Source organism: Mobula birostris, chromosome 9, assembly GCF_030028105.1.
Source record: "Mobula birostris isolate sMobBir1 chromosome 9, sMobBir1.hap1, whole genome shotgun sequence".
Classification (NCBI taxonomy): Eukaryota; Metazoa; Chordata; class Chondrichthyes; order Myliobatiformes; family Myliobatidae; genus Mobula; species Mobula birostris.
This window is the reverse complement of record NC_092378.1, coordinates 14,340,296-14,362,721: the sequence shown is the minus strand read 5'-3', so window position 1 is coordinate 14,362,721 and position 22,426 is coordinate 14,340,296. Positions and strand designations below refer to the sequence as shown.

At 43.4% G+C, this 22,426-nt stretch overlaps 1 protein-coding gene across 2 annotated transcripts in view; it reads right to left on the bottom strand.

Annotated features, from left to right (window-relative positions):
* Positions 1–4,334: 4,334 nt before the first annotated feature.
* Positions 4,335–22,426, bottom strand: part of LOC140202545 (TBC1 domain family member 30-like) — an 86,819-nt gene continuing 68,727 nt past the window's right edge. Inside the window, exons 10-14 of one of the 2 annotated variants that reach the window (XM_072267515.1) lie at positions 20,951–21,063; positions 14,236–14,372; positions 9,987–10,196; positions 8,500–8,571; positions 4,335–5,390 (exon numbers count right to left, since the gene is read on the bottom strand). In XM_072267515.1, coding sequence (XP_072123616.1) covers positions 4,627–5,390; positions 8,500–8,571; positions 9,987–10,196; positions 14,236–14,372; positions 20,951–21,063 — 1,296 coding nt within the window. In that variant the 3' untranslated portion in view covers positions 4,335–4,626. The remainder of the gene's footprint in view (positions 5,391–8,499; positions 8,572–9,986; positions 10,197–14,235; positions 14,373–20,950; positions 21,064–22,426) is intronic. The other variant, XM_072267516.1, reaches the window with a different exon arrangement.

Here is a 22,426-nt window from a genome sequence, read left to right as displayed (position 1 = left end):
GAAGAGGGACAGAGGAAGTGAGGATCAGGGAGAATAAACCAAATGACACCCAAGATCTGTGAAATGCAGTTGAGCCCTGTACATGTTATTAATTCTGTTTCTTTTCCTTCAGATGCTGCCTGACCAGTTGAGCATTTTCGGCTGTTTCTGTTTTTATATCAGATCTCTAGTTTTTGCAGTTTTTAAAAATTTAAATTTATTATTGAAAGTGCTACTTTGGGTGTTGTTCAGTCTTGGACAATGTTTCTTGGGAGTCAGTAAAATATTATTCATCATTCAACGAGCTTAATATAAACTTGATTTATTATCTCTTATGTTCTCTGCATGAGCAGGTGCATTGGCGTGTGAAACAGCATTGGAACCGGGCATACTAGCACCTTATACTTGAATGTTAAATACATTTTTAGATTTTTACCTATCTACATTCTTCATGTGATCACTTTTATCTGGGTTTTATGCATACTTGCCACAGAGTCAAATTATAGTATAAAATTACCATTCTCTCCCACCCAACCCATCTACAGTAATACATACTTAATGTAGCCATATGCGCAATACAAGCTTTAAACAAAATGACTGAGTTGTTAGGACACAGGACCAAAAGTCTTGTGGAGAGATAGATTTTAAGATGTTTTTAAAGGTAGAGGGACTGAGAAATTTGGGGAGGGAGTCCCAGAAATGGATTAGTGCAAAGATCAGTAGATTCTGACTTGATTACCAAGGTAGTAATGAGCATAGTCATAGTCATACTTTATTACTCCCGGGGAAATTGGTTTTCATTACAGTTGCTCCATAAATAATAAATAGTAATAGAACCATAAATTGTTAAATAGTAATATGTAAATTATGCCAGTAAATTATGAAATAAGTCCAGGACCAGCCTATTAGCTCAGGATGTCTGACCCTCCAAGGGAGGAGTTGTAAAGTTTGATGGCCACAGGCAGGAATGACTTCCTATGACGCTCTGTGCTGCATCTCGGAGGAATGAGTCTCTGGCTGAATGTACTCCTGTGCCCACCCAGTACATTATGTAGTGGATGGGAGACATTGACCAAGATGGCATGCAACTTGGACAGCATCCTCTTTTCAGACACCACCGTGAGAGAGTTAGCAAACTAATTATGAAATTTGAAGCACATCAACCCAGCATAAAAAAAAACAATTACAAACTTGAATGCATCTGGGGCTAGATTTGATTACATAATGGTGGTGGTTCTGCTGTTTAACAGTCAGTAGGTATGAGAACTGCACACGTGCTGTCAAACATGGATGCCCCAGACCTACTTGGGGGGAATACTGAATCTTTCTGTCCATTATACTGCAGGCCACCAACAGTATGGAGGATGTTTAGAAATGTAAATTGTCTACGTGGCTTGTCTAGTAGTCAAACCTGTGTGGAAGGCGCCTGGTGTATTGAAATAACATCAGGAACAACCCTCCTTGTCTAGAATCGCCCGATGAATATCTGTGAATATTGCAGTGTGTTGCAAAAAAGTTAACTTGAGTGTTGAAGTGGGATTCACTGTGGTTATGGTGTATTACTCAAATTTTATCACCACGGATTTATTATTTGATCTACTCCATTCTCGGGAGAAGGGATTTAACCTGAAACTGTCGTCGTCGATTAACTGGACTCTGAAAACTCACACTCGTTCCTCAAACACACTTTATTTACTTGTGCACAAGCAGGACAGCATGGCCCCTGTCACCACACTGTTTTATTTATTTAATTATTGAGATGCAGTGTGGATTAGGCTCTTCTGGCTTAGGAGCCACACCACACGATAATCCCACAATTTAATCCAAGCTTAATTCACAGGCTGAATTCACCCACCAACCCGTATGTCTTTGAACTGTGGGAAGAATCCGGAGGAAACCCGTATAGTCATAGGGAGAACATATATTCTCCTTACAGGCAATGGTAGGAATTGAACCCATCTCACCTGTACAGTAAAGCATTGTGCCTTACACTACACTACCATGCCTCTGAACAGAGGAATACCATTTTTACACAGAATTAACAGGCAGTTACGGATAATTGCCGATTGGTAACCTTATGTATGTTCAAATTCCTTATTTGGAGGATAAGTCCCCATTCACAATACAGGTATTAAAAGTCAATAGAAACTACGAGCTAACAACCAATCATACTTTAAAGTTAGTAAATTGTCCCTTAATTGGTGCGTGTGCCTTGTGTTCTCCAATTACATCCTCATCTTGTCTCGGCATACCAAATGGCTCCAGTCCCTTGCTGTGCAAAGGGAAGATGTGCTTTTCAAAGACCGTACTTGACTGGCCATTATCTTAACCCTTACCTTGCTGCAACTTCCACAGAATCTTCCTGTTCTGTAAAGCTCAGCTGTCCGGAAGTTACTCTTACTCATAATCATCAACTTACCATGGCGATTGGCTGCCACTGTATTGGAGTCAACAGAAACAGATGTCTAAATTGGAATATGTTGCATAATCTGTATCATATTGCACATTCAGCACTAGTGAACAAAGACAAATTTCACTTTGTATACCTCATTAAGTGATGCATTTACCCAGTAGACATTAAAACAGGAGCCGAATTCCCTTAATAATTGATAGTGAACACATTATCAGAGGTGATCCACAGGTAAGTTAGCAAGCAAATTTTGACAGAGACTGGGAAATAAAAAATATGGTCACCCAAGAAGAAGGTTTAAAGATTTTTTAAAGGATAAAAGATAGGTGAGAACGTGGAGAGATTTAAGAAAGGGATTCTAAACCAGTGGACCTTCGCATTTTGAGATAGAATAGCCAAAATCAGGAATGCTGAAGAGATGAGATTTAAAGGAACGTGGATTTAACAGAGGTTGGAGACTGAGGCCAGAGAATAAACAAGAATGAGAACTTGGTACAAAAATCAATCCGTTATCTATTTGGGAGGCTATGTAAGTTGAGAAATGGGGCAGTGTGGGAGAAGCAGGGAAGAGGACATGAGAGATTCTGCAGATGCTGGAAATCCAGAGCAACACACACAAAATGCTGGAGGAACTCAGGTCAGGTAGCATCTATGGAAAAGAATAAACGGTGGAAGTTCCCAGGCCAAGGCCCTTCTTCAGGACTGGAAAGGAAGGGTGAAGGCACCAGAATAACGAAGTGGGGGTGGGGAAGGAGGACTAGCTAGAGAGGGGTAGGTGAAGCCAGGTGGGTGGGAAAGGTAAAGGGCTGAAGAAAAAGGAATCTGATAGGAGGGGAGAATGGACCATGGGAGAAAGGTGGGCACCAGGAGGTGATAGGGATTAGCTAGAAGGAAGAGGATTTTGTGAAAGTTAGTACAAGACCAGTTGGGGATTAGGTACATTTACTGGAACACAATTATTGGCCAGTATCATCATGGTAACTTCCCAAAATATTGCTACAAGTCCTTTTACATCCACCCAGTGGTAGTGCAGGCAGAAGTTTGTTTTAACAGCTGACCTTCCAAAATAAAAATGCCAGCACTTCCAACAATGGAGAATTTTCTCAGCAGGGCCTAAAAATTTCAGTCCAAAATGTAGTCCTTACCTGGTGTGGAATGTGAGCTCCAAGACCTGACTCAGAACAGATAGGAAGGGGGCAGAAAACTGTCAGGTGTAAACAAGGCAAGAATGAAGCTTCAGCACAAGGGGTTGGGCAGATGCTTGAAATCCAGAGTAACACACACAAAATGCTGGAGGACCTCAGAAAGGCAGGCAGCATCTCTGGAGAGGAATGAACGGTCGACACTTTGGGCTGAGACCCTTTATCAAATCCTGACAGAGGGTCTCGGCCCGAAACATTGACTGTTTATTTCTCTCCATGAAAGGATCAGGCTTTCAACAGGAAATGGATGGAGTTAAATACTGCTGGAGGTGGTGCAGAAATATGGCCTTCAAGGTGACACAGGGTCAAATATGATTCCTCTGTTGCAATGGTCTAGGAAGAGCTTGAGAGAGCCTGGCAAGGAATAAAATAATGTCAAAGCAATACCTCTGGAGACCAGCAAAAATGTAAGCATGGTCTTGTACTTTCACAAAGTCCTCTATCTTCTAGCTAGTCCCTATCACCTGCCCCTGGTGCTCCTCCTTCTTCCCTTTCACCTATAATCCACTTTCCTCTCCTATCAGATTCCTTCTTCACCAGCTCCTTACCTGTAGTAGATTCTTAAAATAGTCGCAAATTTTCTCTTGGAGGCACCTGGAAAAGCTGAATGTGCAGCACAACAGATATTGGACAAGGTTTTTAACAGAAACCACATCTATTCTGAGATTTTAATCTCTCATGTCTAAAGAGGGAAAAGAATCTTACGTTAAAATTGTAAACAGCAGTGTTTATTGTCACATCGTACAATAGGAATAGACAGGACAATAATTGTGACAAGTTTAAGAATTTCCATTCATAATTTTTGGTTTGCCATTAATTGTCCATTAATATTATATGGCAGTGGCTTTAATATTCGTTTATCTTCCAGAAAATGGATTTAATCCAACAATACCTTGGAATTTGACCTTTTTTTAATAAGTGTTATTTACAAGTAGTAGGTTTTGTAACACTGCACATGATATAAAGTGTCTTCAAATATCTTAATTTAAGCATAAATTATAACAAAATAGTAATCACTAAATGTCTTTGACATGTTCACTCCTTCCTGGTCCTGTTCAGTTTGCCATTTCCCGAACTAGTTGCGCTTCTGCTCATGTGGGGGAAATGGACAGTTGGGGTCCGCTCAGTCGGGCCGTATAAACCTAAATTCCTTGCCGCTGCTGATCTCCGGGGTGGTTTGACACTGGGAAATGGGCTAAATGTCTGAGACTTCACAGTGCTAATCCTGTGAGTTGAATCTGAAACCCCTTTGTCAGAATCTGAGGAATCAGAAGACCACCTTTGACTTGGTGATGGACTGGGGGGCTTTGCTGAAGTTGTGTCAGTTTGGCTTAAATCCAGCAACTTTAGCTGATGCTGAATCCCAGTCACATTGTCATTATTATCCCTGTAAACTGGTGTGGAAGACTCCCCATCTCCTTGTGACAATACTCGGTCTTCAACACCCTTAACGTCAGCGTCGGCACTTTCTGCGGAGCTGAGGGATGACTCTTCAACTGACTTTGTATTTTTCTCCTTTGTGACTGGGCCCTGTTCCTCCATTAGCCCAATGGTATCACCGTAGCTCAGCTGGTTCCTGGTCCGCGCAAGGTTTTTTCGATGAACACGGACATGTGTGCGCCATGGCGAGTTTAGCTTTGCCTTGGTATCGTCGTGTGGGGCCTTTGATCCGACCACCTGAAGGACAGCGTTCTTTGTGAGCCGGTTAGTGACTTGCAGTTTCTTCCCGAGAAGCAAGTGATTCATCATTGGAGTTTCATTGGTTGCTGAAGGCAGAACAGTGCTGGCAGATCCTTCACCTGTGAAATACACAATAAAGATAAAAAAAAAGCAGCTTAATAATGACAGAGACAGTCGCAGCCTCTTTCTATGGACCACATTTCTTCCAAAGCATTCAGAATATTCAGAGCTGAGACACAAAGTTCTTATTGAACAGCAATTTTAAAAAATCATGGCAATAAATTACCTATTCACTGTGTGACTTTGGTGTAACCTAACAAGTTTTGGATGAACCTTGACTTCATGTTGTTTCACTTTAGCCTAGATCCTGGTGGGCACAAGTCCATTGCATATTACTCTCTGCAACCCAGCACTACTTAATAGGCTCACTTGACAGGACATATATAGCAAAGAAAATTAAAACTTCAGTGATCCTGTCGTGAGTTTGGGGCAGAGGTGAAACAATTATATTGCAGGTCTAGCCCATGGACTATCTACGTTTAATCTGAACAACTGACAGAAAAACTTTTAAAAAATGAAATGCATTTTCCAACACTGGCGCCCATCCACTGAAGGAAATCAAAACAGCAGATCATTTTATTTGAAAGTTTTAAAACTACAGTTGCTGGAAACCTAAACAAAAGCAGAAGATTCTGGAGACGTTCAACAGGTCAGGCTGCGTCTGTGGGATGTTAAGCAGAGTCAACGTTCCGGGTCAGTTTCTAGCCTGATACTTGGATTCAATCTCCCTTCCCATAGGCACAGCCCTGCCTTCTGAGTATCTCCAGAATTTCCTATTTTTGTTTATCATTTTACTCACAAAATAAACAAATATTAAATCGGTTTGCATTTAAACAGTGTGATAGAGATAAAATCCCAAGTCTGTATATGTTATTCATGGACAAATCCCAGTCTAATTGTAAGTAAAAGTTACAAGTAAATGGGCAAGCTGAGGCACACACATCACTGAAACAAAGCTATTTACTCCAAAATATTCAGCCCCTAAATATCACACACAAGATGCTAGAGGAACTCAGCAGGCCAGGCAGCATCTATTGAAAAGAGTCCAGTCAATGTTTCGGACTGAGACCCCTCATCAGGACTGGGAAAAAAAATGAGGAGTCAGACTAATAAACTGGGGGGAGGGGAGAAATGGCCACAAGGTGATAGGTGAAACCTGGGGGGTGAGGGGGAGGGATGTAGTAAAGAGCTGGGAAGATGATTGGTGAAAGAGATACAGTGCTGGAGAAGGGGAGAATCTGTTAGGAGAGGACAGAAGGCCATGGAAGAAAGAAAAGGGGGAGGAGCACCAGAGGGAGGAGATAAGTTGAGAATGGGAAATGGGAATGGGGAACAATGAGGAGGGAGGGGCAGTACTGGAAGTTCAAGAGATCGATGTTCATGCCATCAGGTTGGAGACTACCCAGGTGGAATACAAGGTGTTTACTCCTCCAACCTGAATGTGGCCTCATCATGATAGTAGAGGGGGGCATGGTCTGACATGTTGGGATGGGAATGGGAAGTGGAATTAAAATAGGCGGACACTGGGAGATCATGCTTTTTCTGGTGAACGGAGCATAGGTGCTTGGCAACGCTGTCTTCCAATCTGCGTCTCAAACTTCCGGTTCTGATGGCATGAACATTGATTTCTCGAACTTCTGGTAATGACCCCTGCCTTCACCATTCCCATTTTCCTCTCTCACCTTATCTCCTCCCTCTGGTGCTCCTCCCACTTCCCTTTCTACATGGCCTTCTGTCCTCTCCCATCAGATTCCCCCTTCTCCAGCCCTGTATCTCTTTCACCAATCAACTTCCCAGCTCGTTACTTCACCCCGCACCCCCCCCCCCGGCTTCACCTACCACCTTGTGGTTCTTCCTATGCCCCACTTTCTTACTCTGTCCTCTCATCTTTTTTTTCCAATCCTGATGAAGGGTTTCAGCTCAAAACGTCAACTGTACTCTTTTCCATACCTGCTGCCTGGCCTGCTGAATTCCTCCAGCATTTTGTGTTGCTTGGATTTCCAGTATCTGCAAATTTTCTCTTGTTTGTGATTAGCCTCTAAATATATCATGCCATGAAGAAACAAACAATTTTTTTTCTCATAAAATATTTTTCTCTTTCATAAGTATTATTTAGTTTGAGTACTGTAGAACTAGTGACTACGATCTATTAATCGGGATTGGGATTAATAGACTGTGGTTTTTCCTATAATTTCCCAATTGCAGGATCTTTGACCATTTCACAATAGATAGAATTGCGGAGAAGATTTTTGTTTAATATGATTGGCAGTTATTTTAAAACGGTGATATTTGATGACATCGTCATTTATACTTTTCATCAGAAAAAGCGGGATTAATGGTGTTAAACACTTAAAGGGCTTTCAATAAATGCTTCATGTTGCACAGATGCAGAATGTTTCTTTCTGTTGTAATCTGCATAACTCTAGTTTCAAACAAAAGTGGAAGATAGTAGGTTTGATCGCCATCTATTCTGGCCAGACTTTGATAGATGAAAAGCCAAAAGGTAAAACCCAACTTCCCATGGGAATGGAAAAAAGTGAAGAAATGCTTGCATGTTAATATTCCTCTGTGACAGAAGATGCAATAAATGATGAGTGCATACATAGAACAGGAAGCTGAGTTATAAGAGAGGATATTTATGCCCAGAGTGCTTTAGGATTTGAATAAGAATTCCAGATGAAGAAGTGCAAAGAGTACCACTCTTTCATGAAAGTTCAAACAATTTAAATATGTTAAACGGTAGTTTTGAAGAGGTGACATAGTTGGCCAATTTATCAATGGAAATCTATTATTTTACTTGGACTAACTTTCTTTATGAAACTATGCTCATAACAGCAGAGTTGGCAATAACAATAGAGGGAAGCAGTTAACATTTTTCTTAATTATCCCCCCTTGGATCTTCTGTACTGGTGCCTATCATCTTGGAAAAGCTGAAGAGATATTTGTAGCACTTATGTTGTAAGTTTTAGTAGGCTTTGATATTTATTCTGCTGGTACAACTAGCTCTATAAAAAAGACACCATGTTGCTGAAAAATAGAAGGAGAAGACGACATTATAATTAAATAAAAACATTAATCTACACAAGGGTGTTAGTATATTTAGTACCTCAGTACATTAGTACGTTATGGAGAAACCATGAATGAAAAATAAAATCATAAGACACTAACTTCTTCCAATAGTATTATTCATCTGGTCCCTAGGATCTGGGGTGATCCCAGGATTCATTTCATTTTCTGTTCCTAATAAAAGAAACACAACATTTTAAAACTGTAAAAATGAGTTAGTCTTCACAGAATTTGCATCGCTGGTAAATTGATACAAAATCTTTAAGATATTAGATTGGTTTTATAGTTAATGATGACCTTGTTCCAACTGTGTGTTTCTCTGTTAGCTGATAATTAGTGTGTTAGCAGTTTGATTTTATTTTGCTGCCAACTGTCGCAGGATTGAAAGATGCAGGAAGTTGTAAACTCAGTCAGCTCCATCATGAACACTAGACTCCATAGCATCTTGGACATCTTCAAGGAACAATGCCTCAAAAAGGTGGTGTCCATCATTAAGGACCCCCATCACCCAGGATGTGCTCTGTTCTCATTGCTACCAGTAGGAAGGAGGTACAGAAGCCTGAAGACACATGCTCAAATGATTCAGGACCAGCTTCTTCCTCTCTGCCATCCGATTTCCCAATAGACATTGAACTTATGTCTATTCAACAAATTTCAGGACATATGCTGGTGACATTAAACTTGATTCTGACTCTGATGTTTTGCACTGTATGCCTCCCCCAAAGCAACAAATTTCATGATGGGCGGGCCATGTTGTTTGCATATTTGACACCAGACTGTCATTAAAGGCACGCTATTCTTCTCTACTCTGGCTTTTCTCCTTGGAGCAACGGAGGATGAGAGGTGACCTGATAGAAGTGTAGAAGATCATGAGGGCCATTGATCATGTGGATAGCCAGAGGCTTTCTCCCAAGGCTGAAATGGCTAACATGAGGGGGCATAGTTTTAAGCTGCTTGGAAATAGGTACTGTCAGGGGTAAGTTCTTCACACAGAGAGTAGTGGGTGTGTAGAATGCACTGCCAGCAGTGGTCGTGGAAGTGGATACAATCGGGTCTTTTAACAGCCTCTTAGATAGGTACATGGAGCTTAGAAAAATAGAGGGCTATGCGCTAGGGAAATTCTATGCAGTTTCTAGAGTAGGTTACATGGTTGGCACAACATTGTGGGCCGAAGGGCCTGTAATGTGCTGTAAATTTCTATGTTCTATGTACTCCCAGCTCCATTGGTGCAAGAGATTCTCAGAAAGATAGAGGACACAGTTTGAAGATTTCTCACAGTCTGCTTCAAGTAGAGTAATTTTTCCGCTGACACATGGGGAATCCTGGCCCAATAAACCTTCAAAATGCAGAAGCAGCATTTAAGATGGCACCAGACGCATAGGTAAGTGGTGGGAAGAGCAGAGTATCTCTCAATTTACCCACCCCACCAAGCAACTTCTGCCCCACTCGTCCGCAAGTCCCACATTGGCCTCAGCAGCCACCTCTGAACCCTACACTATCAGGGTGGAAGCAAATCCTTCTCGAGGGAAGGTGAAGAGGAAAGGAATATGGTTCTGGAAATGCAGCTGGGTTTCTGGATGATACAATACCTGCTTTGATGAAAATGAGATGAGCCTGTTGCTGCTGCTGCTTCTTCTTTATCCTAATGTATTGTTGCTTCAGCGCATTGATATCAGTCGTCATACGTTCCATCATCATGCTGTTAAAAACAGACTGGTGCTCACTCCGGCCCGCATCTATCGCCCCAGGGCTGAGCTCAGCGATGTTACTCGACTTCAGGATCTGCTCATCCTGCTGATCTACAGGAAACACAAATCAGAACATGGAGAGGCTTTAAATGTTTCATGTTAAACATTAGATCTCATATTATATATGCCTGCAGGTTAAATGGAAAGACAAACCAATAATGTGTGAGGCGTCTGTCAATGTTTCATTCAGATAACAGACAAGGGTGAGTAAAAACATCAAATCTGGTAGTGTACAAGTTGCACATTGTCATGTGTGTATGGGGGGGGGTTTAGTTTACTTATAGGTCAAAGGCCGTTTCTACTCTGCTGGTCATCGACTGGCCCATTTAAAGGATGCAGCTGCTCTTTCCTATTGGTTCCCATTGGTTGCCACAGCGCCGGTGTCCAGTTTCAGGCGCCTTGCCTTTGTCTTCCAGGCACTGATTTTCTCACGAAGGTCGCAACCAGTGCTGAGGAACCACTGGGGAAGAATGCTCCAGATTTAGGAGGGCCCTCACGCCCTCTTAGCAAAGTATCTGTTGAATTTTAGCTTCGTAGTTCTATGACTTGGGAGGGGGTTACTTAGATATTTGGTCTCATGTTTTACTGTTTGTAAATAAATAATAAATGTGCTTATTCATAGTTAGTGTCTTCTGCCTCACTCACCGAACCCGTGAACACGTTTCCACGTAACACATATTGTGACACAAGTTGGTACTAATGAGAAAACTGGATTAACAAGATTAAAAGCAAATCTACATAAAATAACTACCTTTATAAAGGCATGTTTAAGCACTTCACCTATTAGAAATTAACAGAGTATTTGGAAATTAAACTCTCAATACATATTTTAAATGCTAAAAAATAGTGGCATCAGATTTTTGCTTACACATTGGATGATAATGACCAACTCAACTGAATAGAAATATTTTGAACCTGAGAAAATCTGCAGATGCTGGAAATCCAAAGCAACACACACAAAATGCTGGAGGAACTCAGCAGGCCAGGCAGCATCTATGTAAACGAGTAAACAGTGGACATTTCAGGCCAAAACCCTTCACCAGGACTGAGAAGGAAGGGGGAAGAACCCCCAGATTATTTTGGAACTCCCTGCCAACTTGCCATCACTAGGACTACGTCAATTCAAGAAGCTGATCACCAACACATTATTGTAGGGAATAAGGAATTAGGAATGCACAACAAATGTGAGCCTAGACTCTAGTGCCTGTGTCCTGAAAAGAGAATAAAAGGGCCCATCTACTGGTAGCTGTCATTTGTTGCTTCACTGCTTCAGGGTGCTTCTTTCTGTGAAAGAGATCCAACAAACCGTAAGCAATTTACCACCCTGAAAGAAGTTGAATTGATATAATGGTTGGAAATATCCTCTGCGGAGTTTAGGGTAGTCAAACCCTAGGCAAAGAGCTTCCTCCGAGTTTATTTAAACTCCCCCCATCCTCTATTCCGCAGTTTGACCTTTTACCTCTTCAAAGCTGCCTATCACTTCCCCCTGGGTCTCCTCCTCCTTCCCTTTCTCCGATGGTCCACTCTCCTCTCCTATCAGATTCCTTCTTCTCCAGCCCTTAACCTTTCCCACCCACCTGGCTTCACCTATCACCTACTTGTTAGCCTCCTTCAAATATGATAGCAGAATATTGTATTAGTGGTAAGACTCTTGGCAGTGTGGAGGATCAGAGGGATCTTGGGGTCCGAGTCCATAGGATGTTCAAAGCAGCTGCGCAGGTTGACTCTGTGGTTAAGAAGGCATACGGTGCATTGGCCTTCATCAATCGTGGAATTGAATTTAAGAGCCAAGAGGTAATGTTGCAGCTATATTGGACCCTAGTCAGACCCCACTTGGAGTACTGTGCTCAGTTCTGGTCGCCTCACTACAGGAAGGATGTGGAAGCCATAGAAAGGGTGCAGAGGAGATCTACAAGGATATTGCCTGGATTGGGGAGCATGCCTTGTGAAAACAGGTTGAGTGAACTCAGCTTTTTCTCCTTGGAGCAACGGAGGATGAGAGGTGACCTGATAGAGGTGTTTAAGATGATGAGAGGCATTGATTGTGTGGAAAGTCAGAGGCTTTTTCCCAGGGCTGAAATGGTTGCCACAAGAGGACACAGGTTTAAGGTGCTGGGGAGTAGGTACAGAGGAGATGTCAGGGGTAAGTTTTTTTATGCAGAGAGTGGTGAGTGTGTGGAATGGGCTGCCGGCAACGGTGGTGGAAGCGCAAACGATAGGGTCTTTTAAGAGACTTTTGTATAGGTACATGGAGCTTAGAAAAATAGAGGGCTATGGGTAAACCTAGTAATTTCTAAGGTAGGGACATGTTCAGCACAACTTTGTGAGCTGAAGGGCCTGCATTGTGCTGTAGGTTTTCTATGTTTCTATGTTTCCCCTCCCCCTATCTTTTTATTCTGGCTTCTTCCCCACTTCCCCCTGAAGAAGGGTTTCAGCTCGAAACGTCAACTGTGTCTTCATTTTCATAGATGCTGCCTGACCTGATCTTGCTTTGGATTTCCAGCACCTGCAGATGTTCTTGTGTTTGTTTGTTTATTTATTTATTGAGCTACACGCAGAATAAGCCATTCTGGCCCAAACACCCAATTTAATCCTAGCCTAATCATGGGACAATTTACAATGACCAATTAACCTACCAGCTGGTACGTCTTTGGACTGTGGGAGGAAACCGGAGCACCCAGAGGAAACCCACACAGTCATGGGGAGACCATACAAATTTCTTAGAGACAGTGGCAGAGATTGAGCCCAGGTTGCTGGTACTGTAAAATATTTTGCTAATCGTTATGCTACCATGCTGCTTCTCCGATGAATTCTGCTTCTCTGCTGCAACTAACATGAGAATCCAGCCGCACACATTAACACTGTTATGACCAACACGCAGTAAAGTTTTTTAAAAATTTATTTACAGTGGTGTGAATTCAAGGGTGCAGAGAGCAATGTAAATGAACCCTTCGCATCTAACACAGTGCGGGATACGTAGGCCTTGGGATGAGTCCAAAGTAATCGAGGTGGATGTGTTTCCGAGAGACAGTCAGCCAGATGGTACTTCCCACAACAACAGAAGCTGCTGCAGTTACAGAGTGTTACTAGGTTCAGAACATCTTCCTCATGGACACCCCTATATACAAACTAAAGCCTGATTTATACTTCTGCGTACGGGCTACGCCGTAGCGAGCATGCGTTGGTGTGTCTGCGTTGCTCTGCAATTCGGCAGTGGGGTTTCTATGCCACTGCGTTGAGTTTCTTCATGAGAGACATGGACGAGGAAATGCATTTGGAAGATTTTCGGATGTTGGCAGGTAGATTTGACAATTTGGTTCATCGTCTCCAACCATTAATTTGGCATCAGTGTACAGACACGGCGGAGTAAAGCAACAGGAAATGCGTAGGAGGAAATGTGATGCCACCAAGCGGACCAATCACAGTTGTTGCGGTCAGCATTGCCGCGACGCATGAGTTACTTTTTTGGGGAGGTGCACGTCACCCTACAGCATAGGGTACGCGGTACCTACAGCATAGATTTGATGCAGAAGTATAAATCAGGTTTAACTCCCATAATATTATTAAGTTAAGAACCTCAAAGCATGTTCATACATTTATTCCTTGAAATGGGAGAACTATTTTCCTCTCTCTCTTCATTTTTAAAAAAAATTTATGTGCTTTTGACGTCATTTATTATAATCGGGTACAGATGTGATTACCATATGAAGTGATTTTTGTGTATTTTAGTGCTTATGAAGAAAATTTGACTGTAAAAACAGATGCTGTACATTACCAGCATACGGCCTGTATTCTTGCCAATCAGAAGGCCATGCTAAGAATCATAAGTGTGGCGAACGCGTTGTTTTCCTGCAAGCAACTTAATTAAAAAATACATACGCCAAGAGTCATCGGGTGATGCATAATTAAAGCCCATTCCACAAAGAAGCAAAGCACAGCAGCAAACACTCGGATGCTGAAGAGAAATGAGCCACATTTACCACCCTCAGGGTTGCTCCTGACCAATGCCACTTTGTGGTGTTCTAACAAAATGCTCTTCATTTAAAAGAAACAATAAAAAAAGCATATGAAAATACACATTACAGATTACCTTTGACTTGCTTCTGGTACTTCTGCAATTCTGGTACAAGAAGGCTGAACGGTCCCAGACAACCAACTGCTGAAGCTATTGCATCTTCATCGTCCAAATCAATCTCTTCATCACTGTCCTTGGTTTTATTGAGATTCCTGGATTGAGGGTTATGGGAGAGAAAGTTAGTTCAGTTCAATAAACTGTGACGAGAATACACATAGATTAAGATGTTAGCTGGCCTGTGCTGGCACCAGTGGGATCAGCAGTTGGTCTGCCACCTGTCTTCAGGAGAGAGGGAGATAAGGAAAACAATGGAGCAGCATTTGGAGATGTTAATGAAGGGACGGGAGAGTTTAACGGAAGGAGAGCTGTCAAGATCGGCTCCCCCTTTGAACCCTGAACTGTTTGAAGTGATGGACAGGTGATACCCCAGCAGGGTGATTAAAAGGTACAGGTTCGCTAAGGCAAGACACACGACACACAACAGGGTCCAGAGGTAACGAGACCCTGGAAGTGGTGCGTCTCCCACAAGTCGGTGGGAAGTTTTGGAAGGCTGGTCGCGGGACCAAGCCATAGACGCACAGGGTGGAAAGGCACGATCAGCGGGAACCTGGTGTGTGTCCGCCCTTGCCTGGGTGCCAGGTTCACCGCAGAGAAACGATCGAATCTGGAAACGGAGGGGTCACGGTCGGTGACCTCAGAAGACATCACAAAGGGCTCGCCCGAAAGCTGACTGCGAAGAATATCGAAGGTCTGTGTGGAAGCCGTTTGAATATTCATTCGTTTTGCTCTCTCTCTCCTTCCCCCCCCACTGTCCATCTCCCATGGCAGTGATTACTGCAAACTGAACTGAATTCAATTGAACTGAACTTTGCGCCACTTTGAAACTAGTCATTTACCCCTAGACGACGATAGAGCTTGATTGATCCTGTTATCTTAATTCTGTGTACATGTGTGTTTATCATTGCTGAACTGTTGCATTTATTATCCTTTTGATTAGAGTACTGTGTTGCTTGTTTCTTTAATAAAACTTTCTTAGTTCTAGTAATCAAGACTCCAACTGAGTGATCCATTCCTGCTGGTTTGGCAACCCAGTTACGGGGTACGTAACATAAGTGGGGTTCTCGTCCGCGATTTTGAACGCTAAATTTGGGACGGAGTAAATTGATTGGGTTAAAATCCCCGAAAGAAAGAAAAGACAAACAGCAGAAATGGAGGTTGAGGGATTTATAAAGGCGCCGACCTTGGAGGCATTAGAGGATGCCAGGAAAGCGGAATTGGCAGCTGTGGCAAAACGGTTGAATCTTGCTAAGGGGAAGTCGACAATGAGGAGAGAGGAGATACACAGAGCTATCGTAGAGCACTATGTATCCAAAGGTGTGTTTCCCCAAGGGGAGCTGGAGGTGGTGTCTATTGAAAAACCTGCTGGAGATGCGGTAAAGGTGCAGCTTGAAAAACTGAGACTCGAGCACGAGTTCCGGGTACGGCAGTTGGAGCGAGAAGAGAAAGAGAGGGACAGACAGTTGGAGAGAAGAGTTAGAAAGGCGGGAGAAAGAGAAAGAGTTAGAAAGGCAGGAGAGAGAGAGACAGTTGGAGCGAGAGGAGAAACAGAGGGAAAGGGAATTCGAGCTGGAGAAGTTAAAGATAAGGGCAGAGCAGGGGCCCATGCCGAACCAAGGTGGAGGGTTCCGGGCGACCCAGGAGGTTAGGCTGGTTCCCCCATTTAATGATACCGACGTGGATCGGTACTTTCTCCATTTCGAAAAAGTTGCTACAAGTCAGGACTGGCCGAGGGATAAGTGGGCTGTTTTGCTTCAGAGTGTACTGAAAGGGAAAGCCCAACAAGCTTACTCAGCTTTGTCTGCGGAAGATGTATGAGGTGGTGAAAGAGGCCATCCTCAGGATTTATGAGTTGGTCCCGGAGGCATACCGGCAGAGGTTCCGGAATGTGAAGAAGCAGTGGGACCGCACGTATCTAGAGTTTGCCCGTGAGATGCCGACATATTGTGAGCGTTGGTGCGCCTCGAAGGGGGTAGAGGGGGATTATGACAGACTGCTACAGCTGATCCTGATTGAGCAGTTTAAAGGTTGTGTCCCTGAGGGTATGAGACCCTACCTAGATGAGAAAGAGGCAGACACGTTAGCCGCAACTGCTAAGTTAGCGGATGAGTATGTGTTGACGCATAAAATGAAGTTTGCCCCGAGTAAAGGCTACCAGAAAGGTAGTCAGGACGGCAGGGAGAGTCTGCCAGAAAAGTCAGAAAGTAAGCCGGGGACTAGTGAGAAGGATAAGGTAGAATGGGAGCAGTCTGGTAGGAAGTCTCCTGGGGTTGTCTGTTATAATTGCGGGAAAGTCGGACACTTTGCGTCCAGGTGCTTTGCCCCAAAGAAGGAGACGGGAAAAGGAAAAACGGCGATTTTGACTGGCTGTATCGAGCTGGTAAACAAACCGCTAGGGAAGGACAGGTCTGCCAAAGTTCAGGAAGGGTGCGAGAGGTTTATCTCGGCCGGATTGGTGTCGGTGAAGGAGGGGTTAAAACCAGTTCGAGTGCGGATCTGGAGAGACACGGGAGCGTGTCAGTCACTGATACTGAAGAGTGTATTAGAGTTTAGCTCAGAGACCCAGACTGGGGAGGTCAAGGTCAAAGGTATTGGAGAAGGGACAGAGGCAGTCCCTTTGCACCAGATACACTTACAAAGCAACCTGGTCTCTGGACTAGTCACGATCCGGGTGAGGCCCGAATTACCGATGAAAGGCGTGGAAGTCTTGCTCGGTAATGACCTCACCGGGGGAATCGTGTTCCTAGCCGTGAGATTGACAGGTCAGCCTGCCAGCATTGAGGCCCCGCCCATGGACTCACAGGTTCATCACGGGACTGCGGAAGTAAATTTAGCAGAGACGTTTCTGCCAGCCTTGTACGAGAAGGGGGTAGAAAGTGAAAAGAAGGAGTGTAGTGAAACAAGAGGTAGTGAGGGAGCTGAGATAGACTTAGCATTAGCCAGGAAAGAATTTGTGCAGGCGCAGGAGCGAGACGAGGGGCTGATGGTTTTGGCGGAGACAGCTCTCTCTGACGCAGAATTAACAAGGGAACCAGTAGGCTATTGTGTGGAGGAAGAAGTGCTAGGAAGAAAGGGAGACCAAGTACCGTACCCGCAGATGAGGAATGGGGGGTGGTGCAAGAGAGTTATGGGGATGAGATTTTTAACCTGGCCCACAAGGTACCCCCCGGTGGACATTTTGCGGTGCTGGAGGAAACAGTTGGTGGAATCATGAAAGAGGTTTACCGGCTGCACCGGAGGAAGGATGTTATTGATTATGGCCGACGCGAACTGAGACGGTCACAGGCTTTTGATATGCTAACAAACCTAGTCGGTGTTAGCGCGGAAATCAATCAAGCTAGGGCCCCCCTGATAAGAGAAAAAAACCATTTTGAAAAGATGAGTATGGTATCGACCAGATGGGAGAAGTCTATTGTTCTGGCCAGCTCTGCTGATAAGGTCTCTCTCTTAATCCCTGAACAAAGCGACTCTTTAGGAGAAGTAATTAAACGACTCGCACACGTGTGTTTGATTGTCCCGAGGCGATGCAAAGAACTGGGACATTGGGTGGTGTTTGTTACACTAGGCCAGCCTAGCGAGCAACATTCCTATAGAATGAGTAATCCAGTGAGGAAAGGGCTGATGAACACAGAGGTGTGTATTGGCGATGTAATACGGCTGTCTGAAGCCAGCTTGATAGTGAAGCTTGAAAAAAATGAGTTCGACCACACGAAGGTCACTTACCTGGGTATTGTGGTGACACAGGGGCAGCTGGCAGCGATGCAAGCTAAAGTGCGGGCTATCTCTGACATCCCAACCCCGACAGACAAGACAGCCCTCAGAAGGCTCTTGCAGATGGTGGGGTACTGTAGGAAGTTTTGCAATAACTCTGCGGTTACTACCCCTCCCCCTCCTACTAAGCCCTTGCGAGAGAAAACTAAGTCGGAATGGGACGACCCTTGTTATTGTGGTCCGGGACGAAACCCAATGAGAGGTTACATTGATCACAATTCATCAGTGTTTTTGGCCACTATGAAATTTGCTAAATTGGAGCCTGGTCTAAGGGATTATTAATAACACATATAAAAGGAACAGAAAATGTGATGGCTGACTGTCTGTCAGGTGTTGACAACTTCAAATTAGCTGTATTAGCCAAATAGCTGATAAAGATGTGTATTTGTGTGTATCAAATAATGTATTCATGCTTGTAATTTTTACCCCGGTAAAAACCCTTAAAGGTGGGAAGTGTGATGAGAATACACATAGATTAAGATGTTAGCTGTCCTGTGCTGGCACCAGTGGGATCAGCAGTTGGTCTGCCACCTGTCTTCAGGAGAGAGGGAGATAAGGAAAACAATGGAGCAGCATTTGGAGATGTTAATGAAGGGACGGGAGAGTTTAACGGAAGGAGAGCTGTCAAGATCGGCTCCCCCTTTGAACCCTGAACTGTTTGAAGTGATGGACAGGCGATACCCCAGCAGGGTGATAAAAAGGGACAGGTTCGCTAAGGCAAGACACACGACACCCTGAGGTAACAAGACCCTGGAAGCGGTGCGTCTCCCACAAGTCGGTGGGAAGTTTTGGAAGGCTGGTCGCGGGACCAAGCCATAGACGCACAGGGTGGAAAGGCACGATCAGCGGGAACCTGGTGTGTGTCCGCCCTTGCCTGGGTGCCAGGTTCACCGCAGAGAAACAATCGAATCTGAAAACGGAGGGGTCACGGTCGGTGACCTCAGAAGACATCACAAAGGGCTCACCCGAAAGCTGACTGCGAAGAATATCGAAGGTCTATGTGGAAGCCGTTTGAATATTCATTCATTTTGCTCTCTCTCTCCTTCCGTCCCGCCACTGTCCATCTCCCATGGCAGTGATTACTGCGAACTGAACTGAATTCAATTGAACTGAACTTTGCGCCACTTTGAAACTGGTCATTTACCACTGGACGACGATAGAGCTTGATTGATCCTGTTATCTTAATTCTGTGTACATGTGTGTTTATCATTGCTGAACTGTTGCATTTATTATCCTTTTGATTAGAGTACTGTGTTGCTTGTTTCTTTAATAAAACTTTCTTAGTTCTAGTAATCCAGACTCCAACTGAGTGATCCATTTCTGCTGGTTTGGCAACCCAGTTACGGGGTACGTAACAAAACACAGATATTGCTCACAAATACCACACTCTTAAACAGCACAGAAAGAGATTAGAACATATCCATATTACAAGTTATACTTAGTGAAGAACCAGTAATGAGGTAATAGGTCCTTTAAGGTTGTTATAGCTGAGGGAGGCAGTAAGGATAAGCTCCCACTACCTATTAAATGCTCCCAATAATGTGCGCCCCAAATAGCCTCTGACAACCAAGTCCAGCTCCTGGCCTTCACAAGCAGCTTAGCTACTAAGCCCGGCAAAACCATTTCTACTGACAGGAGACGAGGAAAAGGCGGGTTGCTGGCACCTCAAAGCCAGTCACTTTGGGCAGACAGGGCTCATCAGCCATGGGTTGGCAGCTCATCTAGAAGGAAAACTCTGACCTCAAACCTCTGCTGCCTTGCAGCAAAACCCACTCATCGGGAGGCTTCAGGAGTTAACCCAGAGGAAAAATCTGGAGCTAGTGTCTCTAAGACCGTCCTACATTGAGTTCAATGTAAACTGGCGACTCCTGCGACGCCGCTGGTGCCAAACCGTATCGGTCTCTGCCATTCCTTTGGATTCATCAACTGCCTGGACAGGGGAGCTTGCTACGTGGGCAAAAGCTTGCTCTCCATATTGTACTGCCCTGGCTTGCTTATCATACAGCTGGCACGTAACATTTATGGTCAACCCCAATCAACAGAGGGCCTGCCTCGAGAAATTATGTTTTCAGTTTTGATCCACTTTTAAATTAGTTACTTATTGTTTAAAATTACACTGGAGAAGCAAAATGCAGAGCTCAGGAAATGGAATTTACATTAAGAGCAAAGTTAACTACATACTGTATATACTTACATATTAAATACATATATACACACACACACACATATATTTTATATACTATACTATACTGTAGGTGGTAGGCAGCTGTCGATCCCAGGGGATCATGGGTTTGCGCCTCTGGTGGACTGTGTCCTAAGGCGCAAGCCTGGGCGGGAAGATTTGGAGAACCGGCTGTTGCTCATGTGGTGGGTTCTCCCTCTCCACATCACTGATGTAGTCCAAGGGAAGGGCAAGCACCGATACAGCTTGGCACCAGTGCCGTCACAGAGGTTGCCAGGGTGAAGCTGTAAACAACATCAGACTGTCTTAGGGATCCCAGCTCCAGATTTCTTCCTTGGGGTTTACTCCCAAAGCCTCTCCCATGGGTGGGTACGGCTGCAAGTCAGCGGAGGTTTAAAATCAGAGTTTTCCTCCTCTGAGGCGGGCTGCTTTCCAAGGCTGACAAACCCCACCTGCCCAAAACTATACTGTACTGTATATGTATATGTTGAAACCACGGGTGACATAAACAAAGTTTTAAAGAGCTATTCCAATGGTGCAGAAACATTTTCAGCAAACCCCAACAAACATTTTACATTTTGAAATATTTCCAATTTTGATGGTAAACCTGATGAATTACCAAATATTCATCATAACATCTATACACAGAATATATTGATTATCTAAATGTGAAGTACATAAATGTTTTATGATCACTAGTTGAATATAAGCTTTCCTTACCGTTGTGATTCAGAGAGCTTCACAGGGATTGGGAAGGGGTTGATGTTATAAGTATATTTTTCTCTCAGTTCAGCCAGTTGTGGGAAAGGGAATGGTGCCATTGAGTAAAGTGTCTACAACAGAAATAAGGAAACATGGTATTTCAGGGTGATTGTAAACTTATACAATATGCAATCTAGCACACTGCCATATCAGATCAGAAATATTTTGTTTTAGAAGCTCCACTGTATATTGGTTTATTGTTTAAATGTCTGACGCAGGTATTTGAGAGACTCAGTGAAAGATGAAAAGTAAGAAGGTCCATGAACCAATACTCATCAGGGGATCAGTGGTGGAGTGGGTCAGTAACTTTAAATTCCTCGGCCTTATCATTCCTACGAAAATGGTGTTGGCAAGACACGGTAACATTTTGCAGGCAGCAAACAAAGCTGCTAGCAATTCTGCTAAATATACCTCTTCGGGACTACGATCGCTGCCTGTAATTTTCGGCTAGGAGACGTTCTTTTGAGCTGTCTGTATGACCTGGTATTTTTATGGTTTCCTGAAAGATTCAGAGAACTGAACTCTCATGAATGCAAGTACAGCAAAGAACAAATTGTGCAAACAATAAAAAAAAACAAACAAACAATCCACAGAACATGAACTGTAGAAGGAGTTGTAAGAGACTTAGGTCCCACAACACTAGGTCAGGGACAGTTATTACGCCTCAACCATCAGGGTCCTGAACCAGTGTGGATAACTTCACTCACGTCAGCACTGAACTGATTCCACAACCTCTGGACTCTCTTTCAAGGACTTTACAACTCATGTCCTCAATATTTATTGCTTACTTATTTATTATTATTATTTTCTACTTTTTTGGTATTTGGACAGTTGTGTTTTGCACATTGGCTGTTAGACCAACTTTGCCCGTGTGCAGCTTTTCAATAATCCTGTTGTTTTCTTTGCGTCTACTGTGAATGCCCACAAGAAAATGAATCTCATTTATGTGACATATATGTACTTTGATAATAAAGTTACTTCGAAGTTTGATTGCATTCTTTTAGAGAAGTCTGCTACCATGGCAATCTCTCTATAGTTTGAGCAATATATCTCCCAGTCATACAATGTCAAAGTGGATTTCTGCTTCTTAAAGTGGTATTAAGAAAGGATGGATTACATCAAGCAATCTTGACCTGACTTTGGAGACCTTGGTTCCAATCATGAACGCCACTTAGCTGTCACATTTTAAAATATGAATGAATGCATTATGATATGTAGATCAGATTTGCACAGGAAGTAATATAACTGACAACTTTAGAGTTCATAGTTCAAAATAAGTTTACTATCAAAGTACATATATGTCACCTTTACAACCCCGAGATATATTTTCTTGCGGGCATACTCAATAAATCCATAATAGAATAATAACCGTAATAGAATCAATGAAAGACCACACCAATTTGGGCTTTCAACCAGGGTGCAAAAAACAACAAA